Source organism: Citrus clementina, unplaced genomic scaffold, assembly GCF_000493195.1.
Source record: "Citrus clementina cultivar Clemenules unplaced genomic scaffold, Citrus_clementina_v1.0 scaffold_1, whole genome shotgun sequence".
Lineage (NCBI taxonomy): Eukaryota > Viridiplantae > Streptophyta > Magnoliopsida > Sapindales > Rutaceae > Citrus > Citrus x clementina.
The window spans coordinates 11,022,766-11,042,952 of record NW_006263303.1 but is presented as its reverse complement, the minus strand read 5'-3'; the positions used below and the strand labels follow the sequence as shown (position 1 = coordinate 11,042,952).

The 20,187-nt window shown below is 32.1% G+C and overlaps 1 protein-coding gene and 1 long non-coding RNA gene across 5 annotated transcripts; one reads left to right on the top strand and one right to left on the bottom strand.

Moving 5' to 3' along the window:
• Window positions 1-1,296: 1,296 nt before the first annotated feature.
• LOC18056077 (serine/threonine-protein kinase tricorner) lies at window positions 1,297-11,785 on the bottom strand. Of its 3 annotated transcripts, XM_006451469.2 has the most exons (13): window positions 11,489-11,784; window positions 9,722-9,896; window positions 8,127-8,210; window positions 6,783-7,024; window positions 6,405-6,648; window positions 5,659-5,738; window positions 5,089-5,173; window positions 4,619-4,750; window positions 4,418-4,531; window positions 3,244-3,291; window positions 2,645-2,711; window positions 1,877-1,924; window positions 1,297-1,777 (listed from the first exon to the last, which is right to left on the bottom strand). In XM_006451469.2, the coding sequence occupies exons 1-13, from the start codon at window positions 11,674-11,676 to the stop codon at window positions 1,692-1,694; spliced, it is 1,593 nt and encodes a 530-aa protein (XP_006451532.1). In that variant the 5' UTR covers window positions 11,677-11,784; the 3' UTR covers window positions 1,297-1,691. The 3 variants fall into 3 exon arrangements, 2 of the variants coding, with proteins under 2 accessions (XP_006451532.1, XP_006451531.1); XM_006451468.2 differs by lacking the exon at window positions 1,877-1,924 and having other exon boundaries at window positions 11,489-11,785; XR_002903858.1 differs by lacking the exons at window positions 1,297-1,777; window positions 1,877-1,924 and having other exon boundaries at window positions 2,660-2,711; window positions 3,244-3,308; window positions 11,489-11,785.
• Window positions 11,786-15,132: 3,347 nt separating this feature from the next.
• LOC18056075 lies at window positions 15,133-19,074 on the top strand. Of its 2 annotated transcripts, XR_002904066.1 has the most exons (3): window positions 15,133-15,445; window positions 16,792-16,820; window positions 18,874-19,074. It is a non-coding gene; the product is annotated as an uncharacterized LOC18056075 (long non-coding RNA). The 2 variants fall into 2 exon arrangements; XR_002904067.1 differs by lacking the exon at window positions 16,792-16,820 and having other exon boundaries at window positions 15,134-15,445.
• The last annotated feature ends 1,113 nt before the right edge of the window (window positions 19,075-20,187 follow it).

The following is a 20,187-nucleotide window of genomic DNA, read 5'->3' as shown; positions in this document are numbered from 1 at the left end:
TAGAAATGTTAATTAGTGTGGAATGCAAAATGAAGATTTTACCTTTTATAAATATGCATTCTCCAGCACTCAATATACTGCAACTAATGCAGGATTATGTATACTGCTGCTAATTCTAACACAATCTTCGACTAAAATTAGTATAGAATTTGTTTTCTGATTACCTCCTACTTAAAGAGGTATAGATTCAATACTTGTCATTGTTGATTGGTTTTTTATAATGGCTCACTTTATTAGTTGCAAGAAGACTACAGATGCCTTGACTGTTGCTCATCTATTCTTCAAAGAAGTCTATAAATTGCATATGACCGAGACACACAATTTCTCAATCATTTTTTAAGGATGATATGGAAATTGATTAACAATCGTATAAATCTCGGAAGTGCTTATCACACACAAACAGATGGTTAAACTGAAGTTATCAACTATTCTTTAACAAACCACCTACGTAATCTAGTTGACGATAACTTGAAGGCATAAGATCAAAAGGCATAGTTGACGTAATCATTATGTTAAACATCGTATTGGATTAAGTCCTTTTTTAGGTGAATTATGGATATAATCCACGAGCACCCATCAACTTAGCCCTAGTTCCAGATTTAATTCCGAAAAGCAGCAAGTCAGAAGATTTAATTGAGTTGCTTCAGAAAATTCATACTGGTACACGAGTCCCTGAAGAAGGCCAATAAGGTTATAAAATTAAGGCAAACAAAAAGTGTTAAGGTTTAGAATTTCATATAGGAAACCTTGTTTGGGCAATTCTAACCAAAGAGAGGCTTTTAGTTGGAGAGTACAACAAGCTTCCAGCTAAGAAGATCAAACTTTTGGATATTACAGAGAAGATAAATCATAATGGCTATAGACAAAAGCTTCTTAGTCATATTCATATTGCAGATGTATTTAATGTCTAGTGTCTTACTCCTTTAAGAGGTGATCATGATGAAGATGTTGTTCATAACAACCTGAATTTAAGTGAGAATTCTCTCCATCCTAGGAGAGTGATGTAAATTAAGAACTCTTATCATATTTAAATTGGTTTACTTATTATCTAAAGTTTATTATTCTTTTTCTTAAAAGTTTAAAACTTCGTTTTCACTTTTCCTTATGATTTAGGATAATTACTAATAGTATAAATAATCCTCTTATAGCTTTTGAAGGCAGAGTTGAATTCACTAATATTCAGTTTTCAAAGCTTAGTGTGAGCTGTATAGTTTAGCTAATTCTCAGCATTCTATAGAATCAACGAATCCTAATCCCCTAGGCTCATGGTATCTTTCGAATAAATGTGAATAAATGTGAACTTCAACTATTCTTTTATTTCAGTACTCTCAAGAATCAACGAACTATTAAAACATTAAACTTTCGCTGCATCATAACAGTAGGGTTCTTCCAGATAAAGATACAGTTACTAGGTTTCAGTCTCCTAAACTATCAAGAACAACAGAGGACCAAAAGCTGCCACAAGCAATGGCATATTACCTTTGATTGCCAACCTCGGCAATCAGAACCTCCATAAAAATCTTAAATAAATGCAAAACTTTCAATTACAACTACTGCTGCTACCATCAAAAAGGGCTTCCCAGAAGTCCTAATATAGCTGTACAATTAGAAATTATGCAAAAAGTGGCAGCAACCTGACTGAAAAATAAGCAGGTCGACCCCATCTCTGGCTATTGCAAAATGCTGATGCTTTACATGGCATCCCCTGACGATGCATGTGTCTGTCTCTTTGTGTTGTCAGTTGTACTTTCAGAAGAATTGTCAATTGTAGAATCACCTAGAAGAGAAAATCATTAATTAGTGCCATTGAATGAATATAAATGGCGCACATACGCTTAAGGAGGCTATGTTGTTATACAAATTGGGCATCCATTACATTGTATATAGTCAGCAGACAGCCGATCTGGCAACGTACTCCTTTTATCTGCAGTGGTTGTGTGAATAATTAAAAAAGTTTGCTGGCTATATCAGGATAAAAGGACATCAGAAAATACATTAATGGATACTTAAATTAGAGAACAAATGAACACAAATTGCACTTGCAAATGTTTGAAGCCTTGAAAGAATGTTAATGGGCTATGATCTCAGCAGACCAGATGATTGTTTCTGGTTATTACTTAAAACAATAATCATAGATCTCGCTAAAGCTGAAAATAATAGTTGAGCTAAGTGGTAGCCTGTCTTCAACCCAATTTTAATGTAAAAGGTCATGCTTGATTACTATATGCTGCAAGGTAAGAGCTTCGAAAAGTACGATGTAAAAATGAATTCAAACATTTAATTATTACAACTGGTTTTTATATGGAGTCTACTTCATGCCAAGAAAGACATGGCATACATAATCAATTTCAATATCTGAAAAAAAGTGGATTTTCAATAAGATGCATACTTCAGCTATTGTTTCATGCATGGTACACATGCAAGTCTAATATTATGAAGCTGGGAAATGATAATTTTACTGCATGAGCAAGAATAAAAGATAAATTTGACCAATACGTAAAGACTCCCTATAGAAGCCGAAGAGAGTTATTAGAATATTAGGATGACAGCGTATCACATTAGGAAGTCAGATAGTAAAAGATGAAAGAAGAACAGTAAAGCATAAACTTGAGTAGTATTCCCATACCAATACGATTGTGCATACCTTTGACAGCCTCAAAATTCTTATATGTGTACCCAACAAAACTGAGATCTTTAGGAGTTAACATCATCTGTTGACAAAGAGAACAAATAAGATGCTTTCAGTAAGCCAGATTGAAAAACAATAACTTTTATCACATAGATTAATTTTTACAGGTATGCAGTGTCATCTAGGAAATTCAAGATGAGTTAATATGCAAACCAAATTTATGGACAGAAGCAGAGATTGATTTTAATAAAATTATGGCACACTTCCACAAGTAATTCTCACTTATATATACACATAGAAATATACCATTAGATGACATTACATAATGTTTTTGAAAAGCAGTGTGAAGACAATCTTATGCAAGAAAGAAATAATAACTATATTCCTGAAACCATGTTTTCTGGGATTAATAATGAACCAGACCCATCTGAAATCTTTATAATTAAAAGCTGTTGAATGGACTTGATGGCTGAAAATCACCTTGCCCTCTGTGTAAGCTTTAAATAAAGGAAATTTCTCTCACATAGTAATCTACTTAAAATAGAGATATTTGAACAGCTTACTTAAATTTAAGCAAATTACGTTTGCAATTCATCTGCACCAAAGTTACATACCTTCCTCATGGGTCCAGATCCTGTTCTTTTTGGTGTTTGGGACTCCACCTATGGCACAGTTATAACTAAGTCACATGGTATTAGAAAGATATCTTAAAAATAATGACACAAGAAGAATAATAACTAGACATAAATGAAGAATATGACCCTATTGTTTGGGATTGTTGGGATGCTCAAAAGTGAGTCTAGGAAACTAAAAAGGTATTTTGGTGTTTGTTAATTTTTCTTCTTCTAATCAACCTGGCAAAAATACCTTAAAGGCATTTTGAAGCAATGAGGGAGTAGCTTTTCGAAATTTTGGTATTGAGAAAACAATTTATACGAACTCAAAATTTTCCTTGCACACATTACTCAATTCCATCTCTAACCATAAAATAAAATCATTAAATTTTAAGCTTAACAAGATCCTTATTACTTAAAATCTTAATTTTTTATGAAAGAAATATTAAGTTTTTATTATCATGATATAATAAAACAAACAAAAAATTAGAAAAGTAAACATTAGATTCTCAATTGACAATTATTTTAATAAAATAATAATTGTTTGGCATGTAGATACCAAACGTCTTCATAATTACTACATTCACACACATCATGCATGAAAATATTTTTTTCTTGGCATTATGTGGATTTTAGTCATATGCATTGTCACAACATTTTAACTGTAAAATCAACCAAAAGCATATAATTTTCTTTTCTTATAAAAGGAAATATATATTTATGTGTGTGTGTATATATATATATATATAACTGACAGTACTTTTAAAAACAAAACTAACCAAACACCTTACTGCTATCTTTACAGCTGATCATTTCTTCAGCACAGCTAAAAATGATTATTTTCAAAGCCCAAAGAATACCGAACAGTCCTAAAAGTGGTTCTTAAGATATTTCAATTTATTACCATGTATCTACTTAACTATTAAGGTTTAAAGGCTGCCTTATACAGAGGATAGCATTCCTGAAATCTATAAAAACAGTCAAACCTAATGAAAATGGATATCACGAAATGTTTTGGATTCAAATCCCAAATTTACCAGTAGGACTAGCCCCTTTTTCCCTATCTATACTTAGAGAACTGTAGACGAATGCTTTCAGTTAATTCTAGGCAAACAAAACAATTAATAACCTGTTTCTTAACTAATGGAAGAATTGAATATGTGAAACACATTACCTCATCAAATTTCATGAAGTTTTGGGTATCGAGTACACCATTGACCTCTGGTTTATATGCTGCTTCCATTTCATAGAGTTTGTCCCATGCAATATCTTTGAACCAAGGATGAGCCTGATGACAATTTGATGTTAATAGATGTGCTAAAGAGCAATAGCAAACATGAAGTTAAAGAAGATATTGTAATCTACAAGAACGAACTTTAATTTGCTCAGACCCAAGAGTTCCAAGCCTATGCTCAACATCACAAAGCAACCTACAAATAAGATCCTTTGCTTCAGGCGTCAATCTTGCCTCCTCCGGAAACTTCAAGTGATTTTTCCAATGCACGATCTGAAATACATGCAAGGAAATGAGAAGAATTTAAACCATTCATTCATTCTTTAGAAATTGCAATACAACCCATGACGTTAGTGCATTAAACAACTCAATTTAATGAACTTTAATGAGTCTTTTTAAATAAGGACAGATTTTATAATATTTTATTTTTTATCTTATCTGATGCCACCAATGAAATGTCTTGAACTCAAACACGCATACAGAGCATAGCCTATGTAAGTTTACAACTAATAATGAATTAAATGTGAGAAGAGAGAAATATGACAGATGAGGTGGAAAACAGATTCAATATGATACTGTGACCGAGGCCACACTGCATCTTAAAAGTAAACCTTTCTGCATGTTGTTACTGGATCATCAGAGTAAAAAGGGGGATAACCAACAAGCATCTCGTACATTATGGCACCAAGTGACCACCTGCTAGCACAAAACTTGATAAGAATTCATGAAATGGACAAAAGAATTTTATTACAAATATGAAGAAAAAGAAAATACAGAGAACCACGCATCGCATCAATTTGTTTCTCTTCTAATATGTTATACTAAAAATATAAATGCATAATCTTTAGGGGGTTCTGGTAGAAAAGTTTACGAAAAGAAAAATTTCTAAGTCATTTATATAAAAAAGAAGGACAATCCTTCTTTTTAACCTGAATTTAACCTCCAAATCAGAAGGACAATCCTTGTAAAAGATAAAAAAGAAAAATGCAGTAAACAGCAGTCATATAAAATCAATCATAGGAAAAACATAAAACAAAAACAATTCCATCAAAAGTTATTTTTCACTTCCACTTCTATCAATGCTCTCCGAGGAAAATTTAAAAACCTATTACAAAAGTCAAACATACAACATAATGTCAGACAAATAGTTACAAGAAAGAGTTTCATTCCAATATGCTAACCAGTCACACTCCATTCCATATCCTTTCTTCAGCAACACTTCTGGCGCAATATAATCAGGCGTGCCTACTGTTGAATATGCCTGTCAAAATAAGAAGAAAACATAAACTTAAAAACAAAGATCCTTCTAACTGTAAATATTCAAGATCAATAATAAAAAAAATACTTAAATTATTCCCAAAATAACACAACTAAGATTGTTGCCAGTTCTCTGCAGTAAGTAAGAATTCACCCAACAATAAATGCCTGCTGCCTGTCAGAAGCATACAAGAGAAGCACTGATAAAACAAAAAGGAAAAAGATAAATGAAGGCAACAAAATTCTAAAGTTTATCCAAGATGCACAAAAAGAAGTGCCATAACGGTAACGGATTATCGAGGGGGTTTATTTGTTTTGAACAAGTTTAATCATGATGACAACTAAATCTTCACTGTATGGTAACCAATATACCCAATAGTTTCAGAGAATTGAAACAGAATTATCCAATATCGCTTTTTACTTTCCATGCCTAACCAAATAAATGAAATTTCTTAGTGCAAACAAACTCATGCACAATGTTGAATATAGCTATGTAGTCAAATTTCCCTTTTTTTTTTCATTCCCTTTTTTTTTTTCCAAACAAATGTCAGTTGCTTGAACTCTCATCTTTATGATCCAGTCTGAATTTCACTTAATCGGCAATCAAAGATAAACATAGATGTACAGGAGGGTCATATCTATAGATCAGACATGGGGAACTACTACGTACCAGTTTCCTCCTATTTATCTGCCAATGTTGTAACTGTTCAAGGGGACTTTTCCAGCGCCTCCCACAACCAGATTCTGGGAAGCGGCCATCAACATCCATTGATTCATTTAAATTCTCATCATCTAGAACTTCATTTTCATTTATAGCAGACAAATTTGTGCAGTCAAGAGGCTTGCAAAGACCAAAGTCAGAGAGCTTCATATGACCGTTTTGGTCCAGCAAAAGGTTGTCAGGTTTTATATCTCTGTAGAATAAATGAACATACGCATGGTCGTGAATTAGTTAAGCCAACAAGATTTCATCAAGTTATAAATATAATGAACTTCAAGATATTTTGTTCCCAAATATTTTTCTTTTAACAAACATGAAAATATGAACCTGTGAATATAGTTATGTTTATGAATAGATTCTATGGCCAAAACACTTTGAGCAATGTAAAATCTAGCCACTGTTTCAGTTAGAGTCTCCTCCCTCATCAACAAAGTCATCACGTCACCACCAGGCAGATATTCCATAATTAGATATAAGTACTCAGCATCTTGAAAGGAATAATAGAGTTTCACAATGCAGTGGCTGGCAACTTCAGCAAGCAAATTCCTCTCAGCTCTAACATGTTCAACCTGTGGCGTATAACATCAGTAATGTGTCAAGAAACTCGCAACTATTGAAGTGACATACATAATTATTGAAAATGGCTGATGTTCCCTTGGTGCTATGAGATTCAAGGATAGAGACAATAGCTGTTACAAAAAGCAGCTGCTTCAAAGTAAAATATTGAGCAAGGAATAATCCTTCTTCACTGTGAGAGATGCCATGGAATTAGTCTTATTGTCACTTTACAAACTACCATGATTCTAGGCATCTTATTTACTAATCAAAAGATGAATAACAAGCATACAAACCTTTTGTACAAACAATTGTATGCAAACTGATGCAGCATGAGCTTATTTGTTGGATGAAAACACAAAACTCAATGCAATTAATGAGAATGAATAATGTGAGCAATGAGGAAATAAAACAACAATGTTATTAATTTGTATCCTATCCTTGATCCACTCCAATGGGAAAATGAGAATGAATAGTGTGAGCTATGCAGCAATCAAACAACAATGTTATTAATTTGTATTGTATTCCTTGTATCCCTCTAATAAGAAATGATACTCCGCAGATTTTATTGCCCGAAATAACAGCTTCCAAACCAGAGATTCTTATAAGAAGGAAAAGGGCATATAAGTAGCAATAAGATTTCATATACTTTCCAATATAATACTCATCTCTCTTCTTTGTTCATGACCAAAACATCAAACCAAATCTCTTATCTTCTCCTTAGTGTAAAATTATTAACTTCTCATGGATATTACAGTTCCCAATCCAATTCTCCATCTCTTACCAGTCACCACTCATCAAACTAAGCTTGCAAAGTCAATCATTCACATTACTGAAAACTTTTGTATAGCATGTATCATTCAAACCTATGGATCATGAGTTTAATACAGCTCATCGGGTTATGAAACAAAAAAAAAAATTCAAGAAAATAGTACAAGCAGATGAGACATGGAACCAACAACCACCTTTTTCTTGAGACAAAACAGAAGGTATAACATTCATGCAGAGGATTCAGCTATAGCCTTGAAAAAAAAGGGGGCACAGCATTTGTTCTAAGCCACATAATATTTTTGCTAAAAGAATAAAGTAAAAATGACTAAATATTTTGGATCTTACCTGTCCTCTGCTAAGCATTTCTGACTTCTTCAACTTTTTCATGGCATAAATATTGCCTGATTTTTTCTCCTGACACAATCTAACCTGAAAAGAAAAATATATAAGCTCCTAACAAACTTCCATCAAAAGGTCTGCAACACCAAGTTAGAAGAACATATAAACCACCTCAAAACACAGTCAAACTATAAAAAATTGAGGCTCAAATTTAACTGAACTATGGTAAAGGTGATAACTGGGAAGTTTAAGGAATGGAGAAGGCCATCCACTATCATTTAGTTTAAAGGTTGGACTTCAGATTAAAAAATATTTAAAAAGAAAAAGGGAAAAAAAAGTGTAGTCTAAATATTGGAATTCAGATTAAAAATTATTTTTAAAAAAAAAAGGAAAAAGAAGGCCTCATATGACTTATATTTTAGCAGAATAACATAATCAGTTCTGACTCAAATTACTAACTAGGCCTTATTCGTTTGTTTCACGGGAACTAATAGCATGGAGTTCCAAACCCTAAAACCAACACTGCATTACAGACTTCGCCACCTACTCCGATGGTAATTCAGTTCTAGGAAATGTTAAAATCCTAAAATAGCTGGGATGCACATCTCATCCATAAGGTGAGACTCGAGAACAGCAAGTACAATGGTCTGTAAACTGTTGTAAATCTGATATTCCATCAAAACCAGATCAACAACACAACACCACTTACTATTTCTACGAGCTTAATACATCTTTAGCACTAGCACAAAATCATCACTACCCAAACCATTTCACCCCACAACATCCACCAAGACTAAACCCAGTTGCACATGCCCACTACAATTATCACAAAAACCACAATATAATTCTTAAGACACCAAAAATCATTAATTTCAGTATTTCTATGAACTCTATGTTGCCTATGCAACTGCTACCTCATTCAACAATGCCATCACTGGCATCACCCCTCATCACCAATATCCAGCCTCTCTACCATAATATATTCCAGCAACTTAGCCCTCAGCAGGCCTCTGACATCACTGATGCCTTTGGTACTTTGACCATCACCAGCAATAGTGTACCCCTGCCACCAGTAGTACCATCATTGAACTCTAACATTGCCTCCACATCACTTAAATATCTATAAGGGAAGTGGTGGATTTGATGCTTTTGGAGACTACTTTTGGCTACAGGGAAAATAAGATTCAGTTGTGCTATCACAATGAGAGTTAAACCGACTGACTCAAGGGTCCCCATTATCATTAAGAAACAATGATGAGGATCATACTCTACGCACTTAAGTATCTATTACTAAAAGATTTAGTGCAATAACCTTTCTTATTCAATTTTTACCTCCGGTCTGCCAATTTATTGATATTAGTTGCCTCCACATTATCAGCATATCAGGTATCGAGGTCAGAATGGTTGATGATAATTGAAAATTTATTCAAGATTAGTTAGGACAGCTTTTGTTTTGCTTAGATCATAATGTAATTGTTATTGTCTGTTATTTTGAAATACAATCAGAAAATTTAGCACAATAATTCCTTTTTATTATCCAAGAATTAAGGATAATTTTAAAGAAATCTCCTCAAATGTTATTCAAAGGATGCGTGTCTAACCTCTCCGAAAGCTCCTCTTCCAATAATGGTTAAGAGGTCAAAGTCATCTACAGAAATCTTATGCCTTTTTAAACGCATATATTCAGTCTCTTTGCGCTCCAGATCCTTCAGTATATTGATTTGTTCTTCTTCTGGAACATCTGAAGATGCCAACTTTCTTTCCAGCACCGAGCGCCTAACATTGACAATGATATGCCAGGAAAAATACCAAGATCAAAGGAAACTCCATTGTCAAAAAAGTCATTGAAAAGGTAAATATCACTGATAAAGGACATTATGTTTTTCTTAGTTTCAAAATGCACAAGGATGTTTTTGACATATTCACTAAGTGTCAAAATGCACTAGGAATTTTTTACATATGATATGAGTCAAGTCAAAAAGTAGAATTTGCTTGTGTATATAGTACTTAGATTGTTTCTGGGGGTATAGTACTTAGTTTGTTTCTGGATGCCTACGGATGTTGCAGCTGGGGGAACCCTTGGTAATAATTCTAGTGTAGTGCAGCAATCGAAAATGGAAAGAAGAAACATTTTACCATAAACATAAGTACTTTTATACTTTCATAGCAAATGGTCACAATGAAGGAAAGCTAAAGCAAAAAAATCGAAATTGAAAGCTAAAAGAAAAATAGAAGAATTCAAAGTTTGATGAATTCAATGGAAAATGCTATCCATGCACTATTATGCTTTTGTTTCTCTGTTTGTGATTGTTTGTACGCACGAACTAGAAACCGGAATGGCAATCAAACAAGTTCGCAGGCATGGACAGGAAAGATGCTATTGGTAATAGGAAATTATTAAAAAAAAAAGTAAAGACAAAATCATTTACACATATTTTTCAAATATTACATATTCCTGCAGCTCTCCTTACTTTCAACAAAATTGCAAACAACCTTTGAAGATTTGTGTGGTTTTGCCACATGGAGTGCGAGGAAAATGAAATAAACAATCACTCGTATCTAAAGGAGTAAAACAGTGAAGGTAAACACACCTCATCCTTCCAATGCAGGAAAAATGCTCTTGATTTTTAAAAAAAAAAAAATTATACTCACACCTCATTTATTATGTTGAAAGTGCCAAAATCTTTAAGATGCCAGTGAAGACAACTTCCCAAATAAGAGTGTACATATTTAATGGTTTCAAAACCATAGGCAAACTACTAAAATGTATAGCTTAAATCCCTTTTGAATTTCCTTTAGCCTTCAAAACTTATTGCAGGAATTAACTTTATGCTATTACACATGATATTCCAAACAGGAAACACTCTTTACAGTTAGGTTTTCCATGATAATATCTAGTTAGATTCAGATTCGGTCAGCTGAAATTTTAACAAAAGTATCCTCTCCCTATTTGTACTCTGCATTCCTAATAACAGAGTTTGACATTGCCGACTACATGATCCAGTGCTCCACACTCCACAGAACAAATTGCAGAGGAAAATCAAATCAACCGTGAATTATCTTCCTAATTCCAAATTCCCTTTATTAACCATATCTTTTATTCAAATGCAATTAAAATTTTCACATTATGTAAACCCAAGATATCCGCAATAGCTAACAATTAACAATCAGTGGAGAACATTTTATTTACCCGAAGATTTCCATTAAGAAACAAAACGACAACAACAATGCATGCAAATAAGATGTACAAAAAGTCAAAGGAGATCCTTCCAAAATGGAACACGAAAATTACATATGCACAGATAAACAAATAAAGAAAATTAATGTAGAATAAAAAATTCTTTTATACAAATTAGCAATAAACGAACCTTTGTTTGCGTTCTTGGATGTGTTTCATCTGAGCCTTGTAATGACTCTCAATAAATTGCTTGGCTGCGGCGACTCTCTCCATGGTCAAGCTGGAGCCGATCTCTCCTTCTTCTTCAAGAACCTCGCCCGCCATGGGCGCCCCCTCGTCGTCCCCCTGTTCCTCCACTTTTATGTTTTGATTCTCCATAACTCTGTGTAATTTGTGAATTTTAGTGATTGTTTGTGTTCTCAGCCTAGCCTCTTCTCTAGCTGTCAGGTTATTTTTAGAGTTAATTGCGCCCGGTAAACCTCCATACTCTAAAAATTATCTCAACACCCTAAAATCTGTTTTTGTTAAAATTTCCATCGATACCTTTTAAAAATTGATAAAAAATTACTAAATTACCCTCATTTTAAAACATTTCAACTCAACGAATAGCATCTCTCCCCCCTCTACCGAAGCAAACAAATACTCATTTGCTGCAATTCCCTCCATTGTCAAACTCAAACAAACAAACACTGCAATTCCCTCACTGACATCACCTCTACCGAAACAAACATTCATTCTCCATTCATGGTAAATCGAACTTCAACACGAGCAAACTAAGCCTGAGAAGGGGAAGCTGCCACAACTAAGAAAGAGAAGCCTAGTTCGTCGCTACATAATCGCCGACGAGAGCTGATCCTTTATTGTAAAATGGTCATAATTTAACTAGTTGGGGTAAGTAATTCTCTATAAATAGTTTTCTCGTTGATATTCAGGGAAAAAAATAAAAAGTTAGGGTTTATATAGAAAAAATAGATTAATTAGTTGCGGGTCTCTCATTACATGTTCAAAAATAAATTTCTAGTTGTTTTGCTGCATGCAAATTGTGAAAAATTGATGGACTGTGCGGATTATAATTTTGTCATGTAACACACGATTTGGTCGTGTAAGGTTATGTAGGATTCAAGGTTGTGTATTACACGACTTTCATGTATTGCACTTACACGACCTTTATTGGATTCTTGCTGAGGTTGACATTGTAAGGGAGACAATTTCCATATATGACTCCATGGTTTCTGTAATGAATGACTCAACATTTTTGAAAGAATTATTGCCATATGCTGTTATTATTCCTCTTCTACTGGAGAAGATTTTACGGTATGATTTGCACCCTGAAACTACCCAAAAAAACAAAGTTTGGACAGTTTTGGGTGTAGAGAATACGCCACATCAAGAATCTTGGTGAGCAAACCAAATGCTCAATGTTTTTCATTTTGCTGTTATAGTTATATATTCAGTATGTAGTTGACTATTTTTTAAAATTCTCAGTGGAGATTGTGGTGTGTTTGTTTTGCGTTACATGGACACACTTGCACGTGGTGAAGATATTCAAACAAATTGTACGCAGGCACATGTCTCTTCTTATCGCAAGCAACTAGCTGAAAGACTTTTATATGACCAGTCATTACTTTCAGAGAACAACTAACATGTGAGTATTGTTTTTTTAAATGAAGTCATTGCTGGTGGAAATAGTTTGGTTTCTTAATATGAAATTTTATAAGCCATCACTGTTAGTGGTGGAAATAGCTTGCTGGTGGAAATAGTTTGGTTTCTTAATAGGAAGAATTAACTAAAGTGTTTTTTTTTCAACCAGCCTTTGATTAAGAGTTGTTTCTAATTGATTTCATGGATTTATTATATGCAGGCATTCCTCATGTATGCATGTATGCTTCGGCAGAGGAAGAAAGCAGTTTGAAGATAAAAAAAAAACTTTTTAAATGGTTGTAATATATTTAATTGCGATATCCATTAGTGTATCTTATCCAAATATTGACATTGTAAACTGATAACTTTGTTTATTTATAATAATTAATCTCATCATTTCTCAAACTGTCGAATATGCAAAATTATTTTTTTGCTGTAATTTATGAACGCACTATTTGGTCATGTAAGGTCATGTAATATACAAGTAAGTACATGACCTACACGACCATTCACCATTGAAAAGAATAGGCACGACCATTCCCTTTAGCCTTGGAATCTTTGAACTTATACTCGTCATTTTGCTCAATCTATTCACCATTGAAGAGAATAGGCACACGTACCAAAACCATATCTGATGATACAATAAAAACAATAATATCAAATTTCATATACAAGTAAGTACACGACCTACATCACATACACGACTATAATACTTACACGACTTACACGACTATATTTTTTACATGACCTACACGACTTACACGATTATATTACTTACACGACCTACATGACTAACTATATGACGTACACGGTATCAAAAGAATGCACGATGCAAAACATTTTCGCCATAAATAAGTTATATTGCTGAAAAAAATAATTAAACAACCTACATTGCATATATTTCTACATATAAGAAAAAATGGTGAAAATAAAACATTGTAATGTGAGGAAATTTTCTAAATTTTCCTAAAAATTAAAAAATTTAAAACCCAACAATATTAACATACCTTATTGGGTTGTTTAATAAGCAATGCACCTTTAAAGAAAAAATGAGCGTTAAAGAAATGAATACATAATTGTATTTGTGTAAGAAGTTATGAGAGATTTTGAAAGAATCGGCAGCAAAAATGGAATTGGGTGAAAGAAATGAGGAAATAATATGAAGACAATTCATTGAGTGAATTTGATGCATTCATTAAGGGTATTTTCGATTTTACTCATATTTATTAGGGTATTCATGAAAAAAAAAAAAGAGGGTATTTAAATAATTTTAAAATTATTAAAGGGTATTTAATTAAAAACCACATATTTTTACGTGGTTTTTGTTTCCAGGACCGGGAGAGAAATCAGATATGAAACCTGTAAAAATAAAAACAATAAATTAAAATAAAAATTAAAAAAGGCTGAATTTCAACATCCCATTGTCAAAAGACACGTGGAGAAAAATAATTTTTTTGGTCCCTATGAGCTGATGGCTTTTAACGGTTAGAAGCCTAGAAGTATCCACTTGAGGAGGCAGTTCGTTAGATTTATTATTTAATCTTGGACCACGAGTCAAGTGATTGCAAGTAAATCAACGGCCTCAAATTGTCAATACTTGCGAGCTAATCTTGATGGGCAGTGTAAAACGCGTGGTAACCGATACATGTGTATTTTGCTCAGCCTCTGGGATCGACCCGTATATTTTTATGTAAATTCGTATGAAGAAAACGCCATCCATGACATCAAAGTTTTTAATGATTTGAGGAATTATTAGCTGTTTTTGTGTATGATAGGATATAATGGTACACATGTTGATCAACGTCCCATATTACTTACTCGTCAATCAGATTGAATAATAAATAACAAACGATGAGAGAATATTTCTTGAAAGTGTAGCTGAGTTCAAATAAAATGACATAGAAGAAGCAGTTTGATTAGTGGGCCCATGTCAAGTCAAGATACTGTGGAGCCGAACTCATAATTTATTAGGGAGAAAAGGGCATGATTGAATCGGTTGTTGTTGTTCTATCTTAAATGGGGTTCCGCTTGTAATACAGCGTCTGTATCTCATACAGCTAAATTTAATATTTTATTTTTAAAAAAAGACAACCGTTAGATAGAAGTAGATACATCCAATGGTTAATATGCGTGATTACTCATTTGGCTACCGGATATGCCAGTTATTATTTCATCAATTAACTTAACTAAAAAATCACTGCCGTTGGATTGTGATGACCCTCTCTCTCATAATATCAACCTTTGTGTTTTCTCTTTGTTATTGTTTTCGCCTACATCCAGAATTTTGGATGAATGAAATTGGTATTCAAGAATATTCACCACCCATCACAGCAAAGAGCAACGATGTAGTTGAAGGAGTGTCATTTATTCGATCTGCCACTCTCGCCTCAATTCGTCACTCAATTTCTCGCGCTCAGCTTCAATCTATCACTCTCAGCTTGAATTTTTCACTGTCATGAATCATCTCTCTTGCTGTATCTCTCTCTTATGTCTTCCAATAATTTCGGTGAGCTCTCTCTCTCTAATTTAATATATGATTAAAATCTTATCATGTCTCTAAATATGCTTGAAGTTTCAGTTTAGTTTATGAATATTACTTGAAATTTCAGTTTCAATAATTTGATTTTACAATTGAGAAATTATTACTTGAAATATTGGGATGATTTCTAGGGATTGATAATTGAATGATAATTGCTAGGGCTTGTCATTTTTTTCTTTTGAATAGATAGAGTTACAATTAAGTCATACTGCAATATTTCATCTTGAGATTCTGTTGTTCACAAAGAGGAAAAAAATCAGAAATTAAAAAAAAAAGGTCACATTATCGATCATCAAGCAAATGAAAGTAATGGGGTTTGTTTTGATGAGCTGCGAATTGGGGCTTGTCATTTTATTGAATTATCTTCAATATAAGTGGAAAGGGATTTCTTCTCTCCAAAAAATTATTATATATTTCCTTTTAAATTCTAGATTCGCATGTAGCTGATTTTTTATGTTTGAATGATTTTATTAAATAATGTGCTGCTGACATTAGCATGAATTAATGTAGTCTCGCTAGTATTCGTGATTTGGGGTAATGATCCAATTGAATAATTATATTTCTATTATTCTTATATTTGAGTCCAATGATATTATGGTGGTTTTATGACAATATTCTATTGTTTTGTGCCTCAAATTGGCTAATGAGTTGTGTATGTGCTGGGTATATGTTGTATGGGCTTGTTGTTGAATTTGCTTGACCTTGGATGTGATTCTTGCCATGTTTATAAGAAATAGACGCAGGTCTTTGTGTGGTAATGGAATTTTCTAAGTTGCCTTACGATAAATCTAGAGTCTTAAGTAACTATACTTTGTAACCTTAAACCTTTATGTGTAAGACTTGGTGTACTTGGTTGTGAAAGAATGTTAAATGTTGACCTATCTTCATTGGTGAAGATAAATGAAGTTACGCGAGGTTTCTAATCGCTATAATCCTGACAATTTCTCTGGTGGACTTGTAATAATTTTATTCATGGCATCTAATTTGTTTTTATCAGGAGGCCCAGTTTGCTTGTGGTCTCAAATCTAGGGTAATATTTTAAATAAGTTCTGCAATATATGTGTTGCTATTTTTTTTCTTTTTATTTTAATTGGTTTTAGTATTATTTGGAGGGGTATTATGATCTATTGAAGTTTATCAAGCTGGTGCAGCAAGCAGGCCTTTATCTTAATCTTAGGATTGGTCCTTACGATTGTGCCAAGTAGAATTTTGCGTAGGTTACAACGAATAGTTTTTTTGAAAAATACCTGAGAAGACGCTCTATTTTCTTGCGTGTTTTTGAAATGAGCAAAACTTTTCTTTCTTATTTTCAGGGGTCCTGGTTTGCTGAAGTACATGCCAGGTATCAATCCCTCTAATATACTAACCCTTTGTTAGGTGTAAAACATGATTTAAAACAATTCATAGCATGAGTTCTGTCATTATTCATTTCAGTGCATTGATTTTGATCTTCGTTACAACCCCATCAGCCCCTAGTCCTCATTCCCAGCAGCCTGTAATGCCTTTTTTTTTAAAGCACTGTACTTTGTTTTATGATGAAATTTGTTTGTATGACGCAAAATTGAGGACATGGTAATAGTCATGATTTTAATGTATGCAGCAAAGGTCATTATGTTGAAATTAGTATGGGAGTTAGCATTTGTATTATATATTAGATCCAATTATTTGATTCAACTGAACCTTGTTTAAAAGTGCTTCTAAATTTTCTCATTACAAAGACTTAAGATACTGCGGCTTGCATGTTAAAACAGTGAAAGTGTTTCATGGATTTGATTAATTATGATCTTTGTCAGCATATGGAATGCAAAGCTTCTTTTTGAATTTTGTAGATAAGACACTTTAAGATTATCTCTACTTTGTAGGTTATTATTCTTGTCAATTGCTTTGTTTGCCACACTACCAGGCTTTGCAGAGTACTTGTTGGTTTGTATGGATTGAGGTCTAGTGATTTTACGTGATATTTCTTAAATTGTTAAGCATAAACATTTTGTTTGCTTCCTCAAATGGTATGAATGTTCTGCGTTCAACTTCCCTGTTCAATCATTCGTGTTACCTCTCCAGTTTTTCATTATTTTTCCTTTTGTTTCTTGAGTTTCCACAATCTTTAACTTTTCATTTGAAAGGATTTTGACCTGCTTGTTACAGTGTTCTTTAATCACGGTAGAAAATAAAAATACGACTTGAAGCAATAATTTATAGCAGTAATGGAAATGGTAGAAAATTAGAGATTGAAATTTTGTTATTTTAATTTGTTTATCTTTGTGGCTTTACTCTATCTTAGGAATTGTGAAGTTTTCTACTCCAATTTTCATATTATTTTTAACCAATTCTATTCGTCTAAAGGTTCAATTATGTTTAAGTGGTAATATTAATGTGAACTTCTTTTAGAGTTTCAGCTTGTGTAAAGCAGATTTAGTTTAATTGAATATTTTTTCCCATGTAATTGAATAGCATTTTTATTTTAGTTAGGGGATATTTTAATGATCTAAAACTCACATAATCTTTAATATTTCAGTTGAATTATAGTTATTTGATTGTTAGATTTAATTTTGTTTGTTTTATTGTTTATTGGATTTTTCTGCTTGTCTTAATTCCTTGGATTATAGTTGTAACATGTAATATAATTCTTTTGGGATTGATCTTGTTTGGTTATTCTGTTTATTGATGAGTTTCTTCTATTTTCACCATGAAAATATTATAGATAAACAATTTCATTAGTTGAGTTTTTAGGCCTGTGTAGATCCAACGAGGTTTAAATGGAGACTATGATGTTGTTTCTGCATTATAATTGTGAGAGAACCTAAGGTTAAATGAGCTTTCAATTTTGTCAATTATGAACTCAATTAATGTTTCCATTTGTTCAACTATGTTTTTCTTTTGGGTTAAGCATAAAAATGACATGAAATGGTTAGATAATTTTCTTGTTGATTTTCCTAGCTGAGAGTGTTGATTACAATGTTATAAGGTATGATTTATTATTTTTGTATATTTCAACACTACTGGAATGATAGGCTTTCTCATTTTAGCTTGAAATTGTATTTGTGGATTTGTAAATTTGATTAAACGACGGATGGATTTGTTCAATATTCATTTGGATTGTACTCTTGTGCACATGTGTTGGTTTATATGGATTGACATATGGTGTTGTTTATTTGCATTAGTTGTGTGATGACTTTGTTTTTTGGTTTCTTAATATTTTTGATTTGTTAAGCGCAAACATTTTGTTTGGTTCCACAAATGATATGAATGTTTAGAGTTGATCAAGGCATCTGTTTAGTCGCTTTGCTCTTGCCTCTCCAATTTTTCATTCTTTTTCTTTTTATTTCTTGAGTTTCTATCTTTAGTTTTTCATTTGGAGGATTTTGATTTGCTTGCTACCTTGTTGTTTGTGGCAGGAGTAAATGAAAATATGACATGAAGCAATAATTTGTAGCAAGAATGTAAATACATAAAAATAGAGATTGAACTCTTGTTACTTGTAATTTCATTTTTTTTTTTTGGTACTCTAATCTTAGGGATTGTGGATTATTTTACTCCTATTATTTATATTATTTTCCTTTGTCCAAATTTTCAATTATACTCCGGTGATTCTATTAGTAGTCAGGCATTTGTAAATGAAGATTCAGTTTAATTGAGTATTTTTACCAATGTGATTCATTTTTCTTTAGTTACAGTTGATATTTTTCTTGGTCTAAAACCTGATTTTCCATTTTTTTTTTAATTTGAAATAGAATTTTATTTTTCAAATTAGAATTTTTTTCAGAGAAAAACAAGAACAGGTCAATCTCTGTGATTGTAATTCATAAATAATAACAATTGAAAGTGCTGATTGTTTATATTGTTAAATTTTGATTCAAATTTGTGAAGTCTAATAAGTTTATGAAGTTTTGAAAAGTAAAGAGAGATGGAATAAGTGCATCAATTTATTTTAAATATAAGTAAATACTATTAATTAAAATGATAAAATGAGAATAAATGTGTATAAAGATTAGAAGTTCAGGTATAGGTACAATCAAGCTCAAAAAATCTCATGAAATAATGAAGATAAAAAGAAGGATACTCGTTTAAACCAAAAGAAAAAAAAAAGATTGTTAACAAATTTCATGAGGCAAGATAGTAATAATAACAATTGTAGTAAGAGTAAAAAATAAATAATAATAATGATAATAATACGAATAATATTTATAATTAATAACATAAATTTTTTGTTGAAGTAATTAAAAATTAATAAAACTAATTTGAAAAGAAAATAGAGCGCTAAAAATTTAATTAGAATTCAAAAAAATATTAATTCTTGATTTATTTTAGTTCAAAGATAAATAAATATAATTAATTGAATAATAAAATGGGCATAACATTTATAAACATCAAAAGTTAAGTATAAATACATTCAAGTTCATGAAATTTTGACTTTGATCCCAAAAGAAAAATAAAAAAATAATTCAACACAAATAGATTAAGAAAGTTTCAATTTTTGTACGTTTAAACATTTTTATAACTTATGTTGTCATAACTTTTAAAAAATTAATTTTATGAGAAACATAGCAATTGCATGCACTCTTTATGTGCTATTTTTTATTTACTGTCGAAGTTTTCAAATGTTAAGGAAAATATTTAAAAAGTAAAGAGAAAGCTGAAATAAATATATTAATTTATTTGATGACTAAAAATAATCAATTAAAATGTTTAAAATGAGAATCAATATGGTG